We start from the raw sequence: 18,516 nt of genomic DNA, 5'->3' as shown, positions 1-18,516 counted from the left end.
TTATATTAAAAACTTGTCATTAAAAATGTCCTGGCTAATCCAAGCTTTATAATGGCAGTGAATGGGAGACCAAAATGTGAAGCCCACAAAAGTGCATCCATCCATTATAAGAGTACTCCACACGGCTCTGGGGGTTAATAAAGACTTTTTGAAGTAAAGCAATTGGTTTGTGTAAGGAAAATATCCATATTTAAAATTAGCTATATCTAGCTTCCGGTGGACAGTCTTCCGTATTCAACTTACAAAGAAAGTGTAACGCCTCTCACCGTTCAAATCGCTAGCGCTATAGCCAAGGTCGTCATCACGCCAGTTATGATTTGTTCGTAAGTTGAACATGGAATGCGGCCCGCTTAAAGTTAGATGTTTTACTTTATAACATGTTAAATATGGATATTTTTATAATTTATGGATGCACTTAATTGGGATTTAAATTCTAGGCTGCCATTAACTGCCATTATAAAGCTTGGAAAAGCCAGGACATTTTTCAATAAAACTCTGACTGTGTTCGTCTGAAAGAAGAAAGTCCGTCCTTCGGATGAGACGTTAAACTGAGGTCCTGACTCTCTGTGGTCGTTAAAAATCCCAGGATGTCCTTCGATAAAGAGTAGGGGTGTAACCCGGTCTCCTCTCCACCAATCAGCTGGTGTGTGGTGAGCGTTCTGGCGCAAAATGGCTGCCGTCGCATCATCCAGGTGATGCTGCACATTGGTGGTGGTTGAGGAGATTCCCCCCTTCAATGTAAAGCGCTTTAAGTGCCTTGAAACGCGCTATATAAATCAAACACATTATTATTATTATTAAAGTCATATACACCTAAGATGGCTTGAGGGTGAGTAAATCATGGGCTAATTTTCATTTTTGAGCGAACTGTCCCTTTAAGGTGGTGATTATGGTATCATTAAGGTTAGTGGTGGTGAGTGGGGCTGGGATCTTCATTATGGTGGAGCCTGTAGTTATAGTGAAGGTAAGATTTGTGTTCGGGGTGAGTTATGGTGCGTTCACACCAGACACAAATGAAGCGATAAGTGCGAGTGATTTACATGTTAAGTCAATGCAAAGACGCAAACATGCATTCTGTGGCACGAATGACGTGAATTGAGTGTTTGACGTGTGATTGAGTTGAAAAATCTGACCTTTGGTGGATATTCGTGACGTGTTAACCAATCAGGAGCTTGCTCTAGTAGTGACAACAATGTGGACAAAATCATAGGTGGATACCCAGAGCTGTATGATACAGCTTCGCAGTTTATAGAAACAGGAATAAAAATGTTCTTGAGAGTGAGTGAGGTGCTCAGACAATCTGGTAAGTTGTAAAAAACGCTCTTTACTCAATTTGAGCGATACATAGGGCGATTTCAGGGTGACTGGGACACTTTTTGCCGTTGAGATGACTTGGAAAAAGTGTCCCAATCACTCTGCCACACGGACTCTGTGGATTTTTTTTTTTTTTTTTGAAAAATGTGAAATGCAATTGCAGAATGGTTTTAAATGTCTTAAAAGGATCTAATAATATTGGAACTGAAAGCATCACAAAATGAAATATTAAATGTTTACTTCTTAACTTTTATTTAAGGTTTACAATACAAATACAAATAGAACAACTTGTTGTTGTTTTTTAAACAAAGCTTGATCTCTCTTATTGCAGGCTCCATCCACTACTAAAAGACATATTGCTTTATATATTGTATTGTAGACAAATCATTAAATAAAAAATGTAATATAATTTAACAACAGAGCAAAATAAATAAATACCTACCAAAGTAAATAAATTAACTATTTTTAATATGCCTAGCTATAAATGACAAGTGAGGTTTCCATAACTCCTCCCTGGCCAATTTTATTTTAGACATTTTTAAATATATCACTATCTCACAAAAAAAAAAAAAAACAATTCACATCAATAAGCGCAGCCTACTACCCCTCACAGTCACGCTCCCGGGTGTGTGTATGCTTCTCAAATGAAGGGCACTACAATCTGCAGAATTGTGTGTGTGCAGATTCCATGTGGGCCTGCGTATGGTCTAAGACTGCTGTCCTGAACCGCTGCTGCGTGTCTGCAGTTGGACACAGGTTTTTTTAAAACCTTCAAAAATGTATAAAGTATAAAAAGATGGTATACAATTACATTTAAAACATGTGACAACTTGCTCTGGTGTTAAATTTAGCTGGGGGGTAATCTTTTATTTTCTTACATATTGGCACCCCTGGTAAATATGATAAAAGATGGCTGTAAAAATAATTCTGCATCATTTATCCTTTTGATCTTTCATTAACAAAAATCACAAAAATCTAACGTTTCATTGAAGTAAAATAATTGAAAATGGGGGGAAAACTCATATCATGAAATTTCTCAAACATGTTGGCCATAATTATTGTCACCCCTAGAATTTTTTATGAGTAAAATATCCCTGATGTGTGTGTATATATATTTTTAATATATTTTTTTAATGTTTTTAGCACACCAGGGTGACTAGGAGCATGCAATTGTCCAGCCATGACTTCCTGCCCCACAGGAGTATAAATATGAGGAAACACAAAACACCTTTATTTCTTTTACTTCGATGAAAGGTTTGATTTTTTTTTTTTTTTTTTTTTTGTGAATTTGTTTTAATGAAAGATCAAAAGGATGCATATATCAAATATATTTTCACAGCCATTTTTGATCATATTAACTAGGGGTGAAAATAATTCTAACCACAACTGTATGTAGGCCTTTATACTACCATTCAAAGTTTCGGGGTCAGTGTGTGTCAGAGGATTTCTGGAGGATCATCTGACACTGAAGACTGGAGTAATGATGCTGAACATTCAGCTTTGATCACAGAAAGTAGAAAACAGTTATTTTAAACTTTAATATTTCTGTGATCAAAGCTGAATGTTCAGCATCATTACTCCGGTCTTCAGTGTCACATGATCCTTCACAAATCATTCCATAATTGTACTGTATTTTTCATAAATGCAGCCTTTGTGAGCGTAAGAAACTTCTTTTAAAAACAATAAAAGTCTTGCCGACCTCAAACTTTTGAACGCTAGTCAGTGTATGTACTGTATATTTCAGATTTTTGCCTAAATGTAGCCATGTGCTGTTATACTTGTTTATCCACTTGAAAAATAAAAACTTGTTGAAACCAAAGCAAATCCGCTCCACGGCAGGCTGATTCCAAATCAATAATTCAGAGCCCAGATTCGGAGAGCACTTAAGCACCGTCTCGATCCTCCACTTGTGTTCTGGTTAAGGACGGAGGTGTCAGTATTGTAAGTGTTTTAAAGGGATTTGACAGACAGTCGTGGGAGTGATTCACATGAGCTCTAAGTGCTGAGGTTGAGAATGAAGCTGTGAGATCTATTCTAAAAGAGAGCTGTCTGCGAATGAATTTAAGAAAGGTTCTGGTGAAGACTCTTAATTAAGGCCTCGCATTTCACTGTCTGTCTTTTTTTCTTGCTTGATTGTTCATTGTAAATGACTGGCTGTAGAGCCGCTCGCTGCTGCTGGTTAGAGAAGCAGCAGGTGACAAACATGGCAGTATGGAAGACAATTAAAATGGCGGTGAGAGACGGCTGAAAATGCAGATAAACAGTCGGATCAGCTTTACATATCTAAAAGAGAATGACGGCCTCAAAATATAAAGTTTAATGGATGAATGAATGCAAAATGGAGTTTTATTTAGGAGAGACCAGGGCTAGGTGTCACAAGAGTTTCTACTGTGAGTCACGAAATAATGAAAATGTAAAATGAAAGACTGATGTGCTCTCTTTTTGTTTGTTTTTATTTTTTCATAAATGCATTAGTTTCAGCTAAGTTATCATGTGTTTTAAATCTTCATCAGTAAAACAATTGCGTGTGTGTGTGTGAGAGATATACACACACAAACTCACCTAAAAGATTATTAGGAATAATAATCTTTTTTTCAATGCTTAGATAGGCGGTGCGTGTCAAAGTAACATCCACATGGATGGAGGACCCAAGGTTTCCCAGCAGAACATTGCCCAAAGCATCACACTGCCTCCGCCGGCTCGCCTTCTTCCCATTGTGCATCCTGGGGCCATGTGTTCCCCAGGTAAGCGACACACACCCGGCCATCCACGTGCTGTAAAAGAAAACTTGATTCATCAGAGCAGGCCACCTTCCATTGCTCTGTGTATTCTGACACCTTTCTATCAGAACCAGCATTAACTTCTTGAACAATTTGAGCTCCAGTAGCTCGTCTGTTTGATCGGACCACACGGGCCAGCCTTCGCTTCCCACGTGCATCAATGAGCCTTGGCCGCCCATGACCCTGTGGCCGGTTCTCCACTGTCCCTTCCTTGGAGCACTTTTGATAGATACTGACCACTGCAGACCGGGAACAGCCCACAAGAGCTGCAGTTTTGGAGATGATCTGACCCAGTCGTCTAGCCGTCACAATTTGGCCCTTGTCAAACTCACTCAAATCCTTACGCTTGCCCATTTTTCCTGCTTCTAACACATCAACTTTGAGGACAAAATGCTCACTTGCTGCCTAATGTATCCCACTTACTAACAGGAGCCGTGATGAAGAGATCATCAGTGTTATTCACTTCATCTGTCAGTGGTCATAATGTTATGCCTGATCAGTGTATATAAGGGATAATACATGACTAGCTGTGCATTGAATGATTTTATTGCACAACATAAAGGCAAAGAATCCTCCAATCCCCTAAAATTGTTTTATGCACAGCTAGCAGTGGATTTATCCTGCTTATACCGTGGTCATTCGCCAGGACTGACAACGTAAACCTTTTATTGATGTTTGCAGCAAAATATTTGACCAGCTTTGTGAAGTTGATGGTTATTTTCAACAGTTATGGCTTGTTAGATCTAGCATTCAGCCCGCTTTGAATCAGACACAGAGATGAAGTAGTGTGTAAGATTACATTTATTTGAATGAATTATAGAGAGAGAGAGAGAGAGAGAGAGAGAGAGAGAGAGAGATTTGTATCTGTGTCTGTTCAGTGACTCTTTCTATTAACAAGGATGTGAGTTTAATTACTTTAAAATAGAGATGTAACCCCCTCGTGATGAGAAATATAATGTAGCGATTGAGTAGCAAAGCTATTTTATTACTAAAATTCACCGGCAGTATAAGTTTCTGTGCTCCTGAATGTTTGTGTGTGTGCAATGTGTCAGTGATGTGTGTGTGTGTGTGTGTGTTTCTAAGAAAACAGCACATTAATATAGAACGGTGATTCAAATGTCTTGGAAGAACATGTGCATTAAACGGTTTAATTGCACACCTTCCAGCCAATCAGAATCAAGTATTCAGACATAAATATACATACAGCGCTGGAAAAGTGGTCTCTAATTTTTGTTCACATATATATATATATATATATATATAGATAGATAGATAGATAGATAGATAGATAGATAGATAGATAGATAGATAGATAGATAGATAGATAGATAGATAGATAGATAGATAGATAGATAGATAGATAGATAGATAGATAGATAGATAGATAGATAGGTAGGTAGGTAGGTAGATAGATAGAGTAAAGACATTCTTTATTATTTTGCTGCTGTTTTTCTGCGGATTGACAATGAAACTAACAACTTTTATGTAGCCGGTGCTTTAATGTACGTGCCTATACAGAAATGACCATAATCCTACCATGAGAATATAAATATGGGTATAACTTGCATGTCACAAGTAGAATTTGACTAACAAATGGCGGATGTTGAAATTGAATATTCATTGAGTTTTAAACCGGGAGTAGAGGAGGTGAGAAAAACGTTACATAACTTGCAGATTTCTTGCCAATCCTTTGTCTACAAGCTATTAATGTTCGACATGAAAACAAAAGATGGAAGCCAGGGAATGATCACCTTTTCTGCCTGGAGGTGAAGGTACAATCACCTCCCTTAAAGCAAACAAAAGCCGGCTCTGTTTCTCCCTTCTGTACTCCTGGTGGACGTCTTTATCTCAGTGCCCAGGAGCGCCCCTCTGGAAGTTGCCATGAGAGCTGCTTATTTGGAAAGACAAATATGTGAATAAATAAGCATTTCTACAGACCGCATTAACTTGACATGACATTTCTTGGCTGCATTATCTTTAGGACCGCAGCCAAACCGTGAGCGTATCGTCAATAGAGCAGGGCCAGTGTGAGGAGAGATGTGCAGGGTAAACTGTCTTTTAAAACATGCTGCATGTCAACAGTGGTAAACTTGTTAAAAGTGCTCAGTGGAATACTGAACCACGGAGTTAGGGTGTAGTGGGTAATAAATGTTTTTTTTACATTCTGATTAGACTACAATGATCAGTTTGCTGCTGCTGGATTCAGTCAACCGCTCTGTACAGATGTAATTCACTGTGCCAGTAGAGCTAACAGTAGAGCAAAATCATGTTCTTATTTTATAAAAACATGATATAAAAGCAATCAGGAACTCATGGTTGTGCTGTGTCAGTAAGATGTGAATATATTTGTATTGCATTATTGACCTCTTCGACCTTTATTGCTTAAAGGTGCAGTGTGTAAATGTTAGCTGCATCTAGTGGTGAGAATTGCAACCGATCACCCCTACCTTTCGAAGCACTTAGAGAAGCTACGGTGGCTGACACAGGACAAACAGGTCGTCGTCTGATGGTGACTTCACTGTAAGATAGAAACGGCTCATTCTAAGGTAATAAAAACATAACGGTTCATTATGTCAGGTCTTTCTACTCCACTGAAAACATAGTTATGTTTAGTATATTCCATTCCTGTCAATAGATCCTTATAATATTACACACTGCACCTTTAATAGTGTTCAACAGTGTCCGGCAACTTTTGCGCCGTTGGTTCCGACAGTATTTTGTCCATTCATTTCTTTCTTTAAAGCGTTATAAGCAGGGGTGTGCATGACTGTTTTGGCTTGTGGTACCATCACAGTGAGGCATGAAATCCCTCTCCAGGACTTTTTCTTTCATTGTTCCTGGTTGGTGGAACGATCTTCCATCCTCCATATGCATGACAGAATCACTCGCTTCATTCAAAAGACAGGTAAAAACTCATCTCTTCCATGAGCACTTAATCTTATCATAAGAAAAAAAAAAACTCTTCCTCCTCTTTTCTTCTTCCCTTTTCTTTTTTTTGCTACTCTGAGTAGTATATAAATCTTTGTATTTAGGGCACGTTTTGCGTTTTCTTTGCATCTTTTTGACGTATCGCTTCCTGTACTCCTGAGTTGTAAGTCGCTTTGGATAAAAGCGTTTGCTAAATGCATAAATGTAAATGGTCGGTTTCTCACATGACACTTTCCTCCTGACTGCTCTCCTCACCATCTTCTTTTCTCTCGGACATGGTAGATGGTGACGATGTAGTCCTGCTGCTTTCTCCCTGGTTCAGCAGCTGGCTTTGGGTCAAAAGTCTAAGTGTACTAATGTGCTTTTTATTTATTTATCAAAAATGTGACACATTCTGTAGAAATTCTCTAAATTATACAGTCAATTCAGTTTTTATGACTGAATTCCATGATTATGTCCACATTGTGGAAATCAAAGAGCCCTACACTAGAAAGACATTTAATTAATAATTATTGAACACTCTTATCATCATGATTGCTATCTTAGCAGAGATGGAGAAAACCATACTAAACGTGTCCCTTTTCCCAAAAGTGCCACAAATGTTGGTACTTTCGTCCATGTTTTCTGCTGCACATCATTTATTTTTGTGTACCCTACAGTAAGTACATGTTAGTTATCATTTCTCAGCCCTAAAATCTTAAAATAACCTGATAAATACAATTACATATCCAATATCAATAACCTATATGGTGCAGATATATATCGTGCATCCCTATTTAAAAGATTCCATGACAGTACGTTAGATAACTAACAACTCCAAACTAGAAGAAAATATTCTTAACTTTATTACACAGAACACATACAACAGTCTTGTACTCATTTTCCAATAGTAAAAAAAGAAAAATACAACTACGGCTGTACATGCACATTGAGAGAGCTGTGTGTTGCAAATGTTAAGGTATCATACACTTTACAATCGTGACTAGATAGAGACAGTCAGAAAAATAAATACAAACATACAATACAGTTTTGCAAGGGAGGGCAAAATACTTTTTGCCAAGAGATCTGGGGTGAAACACTGTTGCCATGATTAGATGAACCATGTATACTCGCAGCAGTTTTAAAATAACCACGATCAAGTCAGCAAAAATCCAGTGCGCTATTATTGAATGTTTGCTATTTTGTTCCCTACGGATGACAATATATATATATATAAAATAAAAAAAGCAACAAAGAAAAACAATTACATTCTGTTTGTAACTTAAATGGGTTTGCGAATCCACTTCAGAATCTGTACCGTATGTACACTACTGCCGATCACTGTGAAGGTTTCACTTCACCTCACCGTCACAATATAGCGTTTTAAAAAGTTAACCAACATACCAAAATGATACTACAGTAAATCCTATTCATGTACTTTAACCTGTTACAAAACTCACCAGAAATCATTGGGCATTTTCACTCGAAACACATTGGAGAAGCCGATGTTTAATGACGCTTATCAAAAGATAATTTGATGTTTTTCGTAGCACTGAAATAATTAACTGAGTAAATCCGAGCCGGGTCAATACTGAATCTATTCAATTGCACTACCACATGATTTATATCTTGAATGCACGCAAGGCACAACGCTAACAAGGTAAAGTGTTGATCTCCGCATTGACACCGTCCTTATATTTAACAATCAAATAAATCCAGGATTAATATTATTTTGCATATATATGTATATTTTTTGTTTGTTCACATACAGCATTTTTAACACACTGCATGGTTAAGAACAGTGTCGTACTTAACGTAAAGAGCTCATGAATGTCATGATCACAACCAGGTCCGGTCAATGCTTCAACTTGGCGTTCGCGTGACATGAGAGCGATACTGTACGTGAGTCCGCCACGCTAACGTCAGTCACAAAACCATTCAGTCGGTCACAGAGCAGCATCCTTCAAACTGGAGTCTCACTTTGAAATCAACTGAAAGGGCATTTACAATCTACGGGCATGTATTTCTTTTCTCAATGATGTGGCCGACCTTGGACTCGAAGCATTCGTCTTCGGTGTGTTTGTCTAGCGCTGTTGACAGTGCTCACTGAAGCTGAATGCAGACGGCTCATGGACAAGGTCTCATTTTAGTCGTGTGGGTTGAGCGCATGCGACGGTCTGTGTTCCCTTACAGGTTCTTTTTAAAGCTCTCGTACACTGCCGGCTTACTAATAAGTGGACGTTTCTGGTAGGTGTCCAAAGTCATTCATGAGTGTGTTGACGGGTCAGCTTTCCTAGAGTAATGAGTACGAAAGTGCGGCCGCTAATCCGCTGGCTTATGAAAGATATGGAATATGAAATAGATGGAAACCGAGATTACCATTTTCTTTTACCTGCTCAGACATGCACAATTTGACATTTATATGGCATTATATTAGTGTGGAAATTAGTGCTAAAGATCACGGATAAATCGATGGTTATCACCCACAGATATATGCGACGAAATGCGTCTCTTACTGAGATTTTTATTTTATTTCTTTTGTCCTCAGAAGTTATTAAATATCATCTTTTTTAAGATATATCATTTGCGATAACAGTTTTGGCTTCTGTCAAGTTTACTTCACCAAGACTCAAGAATACAAAAATCATACACACGTAAAAGAAACTCGGCACAAAAAACCTGAGAAAGAAGTTTAAACACTCCAGTAGAGTCGTCCAAAGCAAATTCAATCGATGCAAATGTATCTGGAAAGGGATTTACAACAAAATATACAATGACTGATATAGATATTCTATGGTTGAATGAAATGTGACCTGTGGATGTCGAGACTTTCTAGAGGACTGTTCCGATCAGTCCCGTTTGGTACGTTTATGATCAACCTAAAGGGTCTTTATATGAGGAAAAGACTTTATGTAGCTTACATTAGGGCATAGTGTCTGCGTCTACGCTAAAAACATATCTAAGAGCAGCGTCAAACGTTTTAGACCAGGTAAGGAGTCTATCCTACTGCTTGTAACTATGTCAGCTCAGTACAAGTACACGTGCAGGCTATCTTTGTGATTCCTTTGTCATTTGAACACCATTAATGGCAGATGATGAGCATTGATGGATGCTTTTAGGAACTGTGTGCTATATTATATTGAACGCATAGATCTCGTGTGTGTGTGTGTGTGTGTGAGAGAGAGAACAGTATTTGCATACAACTGTACATGTACAGTAAATCAAATAATCACATAGTGTCCCCAAAAAGTATTTGGACATTTGAGCCCAACTTGTTTTAGATAACAGTTCAAATAAACAAATTATTATTATCATCACTGAAGTAATTCAGCATTGCCATCACATTACATTTGAAAATATATTTTCAAAAAAATATAGTTTTTTTTAAATAGTTTTTAAATGTTTTCACCTTTAAAGGGGATGAATTCAAAAAGATATAAATGGAAATGCAAGAAATGGATCATTTGCTCGTCAATGCCACTCGCAAATTTTTACGTGCGACTTAAGTGTCCGAATACTTTCTGGGCTCACCGAAGCATTTTTAAGTCTTTTTTTTTTTTTTTTGCTGTTTGTCATTTTTATCGATTATTTATTTAAAAAAAGAAAGATGTTATTTTACAGGAAAACAGGACACACCAGTAACCTCAATTCACACTGTTCAATACCGAGCAAAAAAACCATTCAGTTATTCACGATTACATGAATTTTTGCTTCTCTTTTCACATACAAAAGGTTGGAGAGACACATACAGTGGTTCTAGTATTATTTCTACCCAGCTAACAAACTGACTCCATTCACAGTCCAGTTCACTGTTTCAAAACACGGTTAAATCCCAAAGCATCTCATTACAGACCCATAAACCCACACTGACACCTCCCTTCAGAAGTAAAGCATAAGGCAAAACAATTTAAATTATGATGATGATGGTGATAAGAACCCATAAATTATTCTCCTTCTGTGTGTGGGACTGTGAGTCTGTGTTTGGACGGAGAAGCGGACGCGCTGCTTTAGCATCAAAACTTGCTGAGGACCGAGAGAGTTAAAGCGAGAGTTAGAAGCAAGAGTGAGCCGGTTGGCGATAAGGCTGCGTTGTTCACGTCGTGTATCGCTCCGGGGCCTGTGGGGAGAGAAACCCTACATGTTAACAGCCTCCTAAACATCCACCGTGCGTATCATCATGCATTACGCTGTTGAAAGAAATTGCTGCGAATACACCTCTCAAACATCCACAGAGTTAGCGGATGCCGCAGGGTGACGAGACGAGAGCTGATGTAATTGCATTAGGCAAACATTTGACACATTGAGACGCTCGCTGATTGTGCCAAGTCGTACTTGACATGGGTTTTATGCATAAATTAACATGCATTTATCAGAAGGAGCCTCTTACCGTACAAAATAATGCTGGCGTTTGTTATTCCCAGCGTGTTCATGGCCACACAGGTGTAGTTCCCGTAATCCTCTTCGGAGACGTTGAAGAACGTGAGCATGGACTGTTTACCCTTGTTTTCGATCTTGACCCCGTTGAATCCATTGAGGAGTCTGGGAAATGTGAGGTCAAGTTAGAAACATTTAAAGATGAGCCTTTATTGAATCTACATGAGCGGATGGGTGACGGAACAAATTAGCATATCGCTCTCTTGCACACAGCTGCATGTGACGTAAATGTCTAAAGGATATCCTTATATGTGTAATTAACGAGCTCTGTCTGAGATGTGGCTTAGAGCAAGGGTGTCCGAACTCGGTCACTGTCCTGCAGAGTTCAGCTCCATCTTGCCTCAACGCACGTGCTGGAAGTTTCTGGTATGCCTAGTGTTGTCACGATACTAGAATTGCTGGAACTTTGATACGATACCTTGACAAATATTGATATGTGATAACTTTTTTTGAAACCTCTGGGAAAACGAGTCACAATTAGCAATTTTCATATTCTATTCTAAATACAGCAAAACGCACGGGTCGGTCCAGAGGGTTAAAGTCAATTTTGAGAAAAATCGAGTTAAAGCAGCACTTGGTAACTTTTGCTCTCGGGGTCCCCCTACAGTTGGGAAAAAAATAATGTCCTCAACTACTGTCGTAAGCTCTGTCATCCTACATCAGGGGGATGTCCTACAAACGCGCGTGCATTTGTTGACATGACAACCCTGATAGCCCTGAACTAGTGATGCGCAGGTCGTCTCATAACCCGCGGACCCCGTATGTCTATTTAATGGTCGCGGGTGCCGGGCGGGTTGTAAAAATATATACAGTGGTGCGGGGCGGGCCAAATAACTTCATAAAAGCGGCCCGCGGGTTGGTGCAGCACTAACAGTTCCCCTGAACACTGCAGGAGGAGTTCACATGCAGGTGTTCTTCTGGCGGCGCGTGTGAAATGTCTTCATCCCAGGTACAGTCAGTGGCATATGTTTCAGCATGTCATATGAATATCATTTCATGGGTTTTATTTTTTTCAAAAGGCAAATAATCGCGATGTACACGTTTACAAGCCAGCATCATTATAGTGGCAGACGTGTCCTTCAACCTATTGTAAATCGATGTATCATCACAAGAGTTTTAAAAAATATATTATGAAGGTTGAAAAGTTACCTAGTGCTGCTTTAAGATGAAGTTCCAAAACAAAATCATCAGCAACCAGTCCCTAAAATCCCTGGTGATAACACCAGATTTGACACACACCAAGGGCATATTGCACAAAACTAGGATAAGGGATTAAGCCGGGATATCTTGATCTTGTCATCTGTATGCAAAATTTAGCACACCGCTGTCATGTAAACGTACCCTGAAGGTACACACCAAGAACATAACAATAACGAAATATAACTGTATATTAGTGGAACAACTGAGCCAGGCTCACCAAGATATCCCGGCTTAATCCCTTATCCTAGTTTTGTGCAATAGGCTCCTGGTCAACACCAAATATCTATAGGAAAAATATACATTCAACTTTTTCCCCATGATACAACGATTGTTTCAATCGCACGGATCTAATATAATGTTACACATCAGATGTTTTCCCCTACAGTTAACCAGACACTGACTTAAGACAACAGATGTTTGTGTGAATTAGAGCTGCGACTAACGATTATTTTTTCTGTCGACTAATCTAACAATTATTTTTTAGATTAGTCGACTAATCTAACGATTTATTTTTTTACCCTTTGAAATTTTTCACAATTCTGTGGCACCTCACATAAGTTACGCTAGAGGTGTAACAGTACAGACTGCTCACGGTTCGCTTTGTATCACGGTTTAAGGTTCACGTTTCAGTACAGTTCAGTATTTGCTATGTTCAGGGGAAAAAGGACAACTGTCAAATGAAAATAAAGAAAATAAGAACAGATAACTTAAAGGTTACTTGAAGGCTACTGCCCCTTTAAGACCCAAGGATAGTCGTCATATTTCTGTATAAAGTTCACAGAGTAGGCTATGACATTTTGACAGACTTCGTGTGAGTTTGTCCGTTCAAGCACAGGATTTGAAAGATAACTCAATATTTGCGCGCTTTGGGACGAGTGCACAGTAACAGATCTTCTCATTCGCGTCTCCTGGCTACACGGGGGTGATGACGGTGAAAATAACTGCTCTTATTCAGATGTACGGCAGCACTCGCATGCGTTTTATAAAGTTTACAAAGAGAGACCGTTTTGCCCACGTTTTTCTTTTATTATCGCTGTTGTTGTAGTGTATACCTGAGGAGTCAGCACGTGTATCCATCGACAGAAACATACATACAGCATTATTTTCAAGTTACAACCCATATTAAAGATGCGTCATCAGATGTGAGATGAACCGCGGTGTAAGTGCGTCCCGGCACCTTTTGTTCGGGATCCCGTTTGGGAAACACTGGTCTGTAATTGATTGACACCGCACTGGTTTGTTTAGAATTATAATGAGCGCCGTGACCGCGCGCTGCCGTGTGATGAAGGCGTGTCGCAACTCTGTTATTCAACTGCTCTGGTTTTAAAAGCTACGTCACACTAAATGCACCAAAATGCAATAAAACTTGTTTTACGGTTGAATGCAACGCACGTGTGTGTGTGTGAGTGAGTAAGAGACGTGCAAAAGGGCGGAGAGAGAACTTAAGGAAATGCAGCTAAACGAATATGCGTGCGTCTTTTAAATAGCGTAAAAATGAATGAATGACGAATCAATATGTGGCGGCCGTTATTGATTATGTGGCGGTCCGCCACAAATTAGTCTGTGTGGGAAACACTGTTTGGCCTCTGTTTAAAGTATTCCCATACTTTTGATATTCGTGGTCTAGGTTTTTGTGATAGAATGGAGAACTTTCTCCATTCCCAGGAGCAGAAGCCAACATTACGCGAGATGAATGTGTAACACGACGCGCCGACGCATTTCACGAACGTCGACGTATTTCCGTAGTCGACGTCATCGATGACGTTGACGTGTCGTTGCAGCACTAGTGTGAATACTCACCAAGACAGATATTTTGAAATACTGTAAATGTGTATATCGGGATTGTGCGCCGTACGTTTCGTTTACTACCTAATCAATTTTAATAATTTGGTTGCAATAGCTTACACACAGCACAGGGAAGTTTTATTTGAAATGCTGAACTTCATTTATGAAAAATACAAGTAAACAGTCTAATAAAACAAGAACAAAAACTATTTGCAAATGATAAGATAAATGAATTAAACATGGCTTCACTTTTTCAAGGTGAAGTTATTCAGGTAAGAAAAATACAGAAATGAAAGTAATAAAATGTGCAACAACAGTAGATAGTTTTCATTGACTTTTTTTAAATAGTTAAGTACTTAAATACTTAAAGATTAATGCTTACCAATAAAGTTATTCAGTCAGGAGCAGTGAGTTATTTTTTCTTTGTCTTTTTTTTATTTATTAATATGACAATGTTTGTTAGGTTGCTGTCACTTTAAGATCTTATGCACAGATCCAATACACTGTTACATAGTCTCAACTATTTCTGTTCCAAAACTGCCTACATATACCCGAGTCAGGGGGCCATAAACTCTACATGATTCTGCATTGGGTATGGCTCATTTAAATGCATAATGTAAATGAGAAAAAATTAAATTAAGTAAAACGAAGTACCCGTTACAGCAAGGGGTGCACCGATCCGATATTAGGATCGGATATTGGCCGCGATACTGACGACAAAGCTGGATCGGGGATCGGAAAAATGAACAGATCCACAGGCCGATCCAGGTGTTTTTTGTTTTGTTTTTTTAATCGCAGCAGAACCCTACGTCATTCGTCAGCTTCACGTGTGTCGCGTGCTCGAAGCAACATGGAGCGAACCAGAGAGTCGGATGTGTAGAGATATGTTATGCTTGCCACGCCAACTAGTTCATCTGTCGGCAATAATACTTCCAATTTAATCCAGAAACACCATGTTAAGGAGCACGCTGCATTCCTGCAGCTCAGTAAAACTAAAGGAGTGGACAATATAGCCCAGCAGCTAACTTTGCAGGATGCAAAGGATTCATTTAGTGCAAGTGACTGATAGTGGATCATAATGCTAATGTAATGAACTGACGGTAACAACGCGCTGTTGACGCTCGCACATCTTGAGGAGAAATCAAAAAAGCGCCACTTACACATAGTAATTGCGGTAAACATTAAAAATGTTACGTTTTTATCTTTATAACATATGATACAGTTAAACAACTTCACACAACCAAATGTGCTGTTTCCCTGAATAGCATCACGATTGAAAATGTCACTGATATCCTATGACAGCTCCATAAACAATCATTAACATTAGTTACTTACATTTTAGATGCAATATTGAGTCTTTTTGTTCTATTTCAGCTGCGAAAATAGTTCCAAAAAAAGATTCCAAGCAACAAAGTTCCAAAAAGCAGAACCATAACACGTCTCACGTGTTCGGAATGATTCAGTGGTTGAATCAAAGATTCAATAACCTGTTCGTAAACGACTGTCTCATTCTTAAAGGAATCAGTCGTTTGAATGAATCATTTGAATTAATGACTCAATGACTCACTCATTAAGACTCACCTACTGCCACCTACTGGTGGTTTAGTTTCCTATATTTTTCAACATTTATTTTGTTTATTCAAAAATACAAATCTCATAACATCATTTAATGCAGTAGTAAATAGGGGTAAATGGGTAAATAATTTAATTTGATTGGTAACATCCCTATAGTGTCTTATTTGAATTTAATGTATAGATCAAATTTAAGAATATAATATAAAACCTGAAGCATAGCTTATATTTAATAAGATTAGGGGAAAATGCCCTTTATAAAGGTAAAATATCACTAATATGCAGATTTAAAATATGTCAAAGCTGATTGAACACTGAGAACATTGCTTCAGAATAAGTTATATTTACAACACACACACACACACACACACACACACACACACACACACACACACACATATCTAACTTTTTTCCCGGACAAGCACGACAAGTGAATGATCTATTTACTTATCCGAAGGAGAGACAGGAGCATGCTTAATGTCGAGCCCTAAATTATATTTTAGATTTGAATGCACAATTGTTTTTTAAATAAATAAGAATTCAACACTTTGCATACATCTGTTATTTTGTCTTATTATCTTTATTTAGTAAAGTCTGGTGCCTTTAGTCTCTTCAAGGAAGGTATACAGTTTATTATTAATTTAACAATAGTATCGGATCGGTATCGGGTATCGACAGATACACAAAGCCCAGGTATCGGTATCGGGACTGAAAAAGTCGGATCGGTGCACCCCTAGTTACAGCCACCAAAAAAAGACAGTAGATTGTTTGGCGCGTTAGAAGTCGCTTTTGAACCATTCAAGTGTGACGTGCCATAATTGAGTTCTCTTTCATGCTTGAACGAACAATAACACACAGAATTATGCCAAAATGTCTGTTTTGTTGAGTATTCATAAGAGCAGTCAAATTAGTGAAATAAGACCTTAAATGAACTTAGTTATTGTCACGTTCATCACATAGCTGCCCAGGCTATTTTTCTTTAAACGTCAGAGTAAGTGATTCTTTTCTCTTTATTACAAATTAGGCTTGCTGTGATAGTTGGTGTTGGTGTTCAGACAAAACATTTTTTTATGAAAAAACACAACAATTAAAAATGAACGTGTCTGCTCAACACAGCACGAGCCGCAACATGAGAGCAAACCATAGACAGACAGACGAGATGATCACAGAAGATTTTGTTTCAAAGCGAAATTTACATGCCTCTATTTAAGGGAGTGTGTCGGTGTACTGTTTTCTTGCTGTGTTTTACATTAAGAATAATAGGCTAATAACCAAACTTCATGCGCTCCTGATGTGAATGCTCTCAGTCATTGATGTGGGCAGCGAAAACATGCACTGCTCACACTTGTGACTCTTGTGACGTGAAACCGGCTTTAAATCAAAGACTTTGGAGACTTTTAAAGTACGATCATCACAAACTGCAGCATTCAGATCTGTGACCTGGAGAGAGAGCCACAGCCAATCAGCAGATAAGAGGCTTCATGGTCTTTTCAACCACACATTTCGGTATATATGTGTTAAAAACATTTAAATAGCAGGGGACATGTGTACCGGGATCAAAGTTTATAGTTTGGGTATGAACACTGAGCTCAAAGAGCAAATCTGTATGTATTAATACAAGTCATCGCTTATTACGCCAGGAGGTGGAGATGAGACTGCTTTACAAAGTGTTTGTGATTGAATTGTTCATTTAACAATGAGAATGAGATTCATTCACAAACGCTAAATCAATAATGAATCAAGTCTAAATGAATGAGACATGATTCCTATTTTTTTAAATAGCTCGAAGCCATGATTATGTTGTTTTTATACGTGTCTAATGTTTTTTCTTCAGAATCGTGTTCTCAATTTTAAACAAAGAAATTGTGATTCTCAATTTATCCAGAATTTTGCAGCTCTACTTTAAATAAAGCTGCATTCCCTAAGTTTGACCTCTGTCACCATCTCTGTTTGGGCCCTGAAAATCTTCTTTACGCAAAATAATCTAATGTTTTGAGGGGTAGGCCCTATGTCTGTCTGACAGACAGACAGATGGATGGATGGTAGCTTTAAAATCATTGTTACATTAACTAAACAAAAGTAAACAACTGAAAAATGTATTTTTGAGCCGCCTAAGTTTTGCTGTGGCCTCCTCCATTAAAAGTTTCTGGGGGTGCCACTGGCGTGACTACTCATCAGGATGGGAATTTTAACATACTTATGTATGTATTTAAGCGCAATAAGCCATAAAAAAGAAGTTAATTTGGTACTCGCGAGCCGTTTGAGAGACGGCTCTATGAGAGTGGCTCTTGTATGTCATGGACACGCTTTTGGTGTGAGTGCGAAACCTGTGAGAATGAGTAAAATCATGAACAATACAAGCACTATTTATGTGAATGAGATGAGTGAGTGAGAGGATGAGGCGGGCGGGTGTGTGTGTGTGTGTCAGTTCACCGCCGGAGAAAAGAGAGAGTGAGAATGCGCGGCTCGTATTGGTGTTCAGGAACGGAGTATTGGACCCGTTACATATTTCAGTATTGATACA

The 18,516-nt window shown here is 38.5% G+C and overlaps 1 protein-coding gene across 3 annotated transcripts in view; it reads right to left on the bottom strand.

Moving 5' to 3' along the window:
• Nucleotides 1-7,844: 7,844 nt before the first annotated feature.
• The window catches only part of opcml (opioid binding protein/cell adhesion molecule-like), a 339,648-nt gene continuing 328,976 nt past the window's right edge, over nt 7,845-18,516 (bottom strand). For all 3 annotated transcript variants that reach the window (XM_067433462.1, XM_067433464.1, XM_067433463.1), the window contains 2 exons: nt 11,389-11,540; nt 7,845-11,118 (listed from right to left, as the gene is read on the bottom strand). In XM_067433462.1, the coding sequence (XP_067289563.1) occupies nt 11,015-11,118; nt 11,389-11,540 (256 nt within the window). In that variant the 3' untranslated portion in view covers nt 7,845-11,014. The remainder of the gene's footprint in view (nt 11,119-11,388; nt 11,541-18,516) is intronic.

This window comes from Pseudorasbora parva, chromosome 23, assembly GCF_024679245.1.
Source record: "Pseudorasbora parva isolate DD20220531a chromosome 23, ASM2467924v1, whole genome shotgun sequence".
Classification (NCBI taxonomy): Eukaryota; Metazoa; Chordata; class Actinopteri; order Cypriniformes; family Gobionidae; genus Pseudorasbora; species Pseudorasbora parva.
Note: the sequence above shows the minus strand (reverse complement) of the source record. Positions and strands in the feature narration are given on the sequence as shown.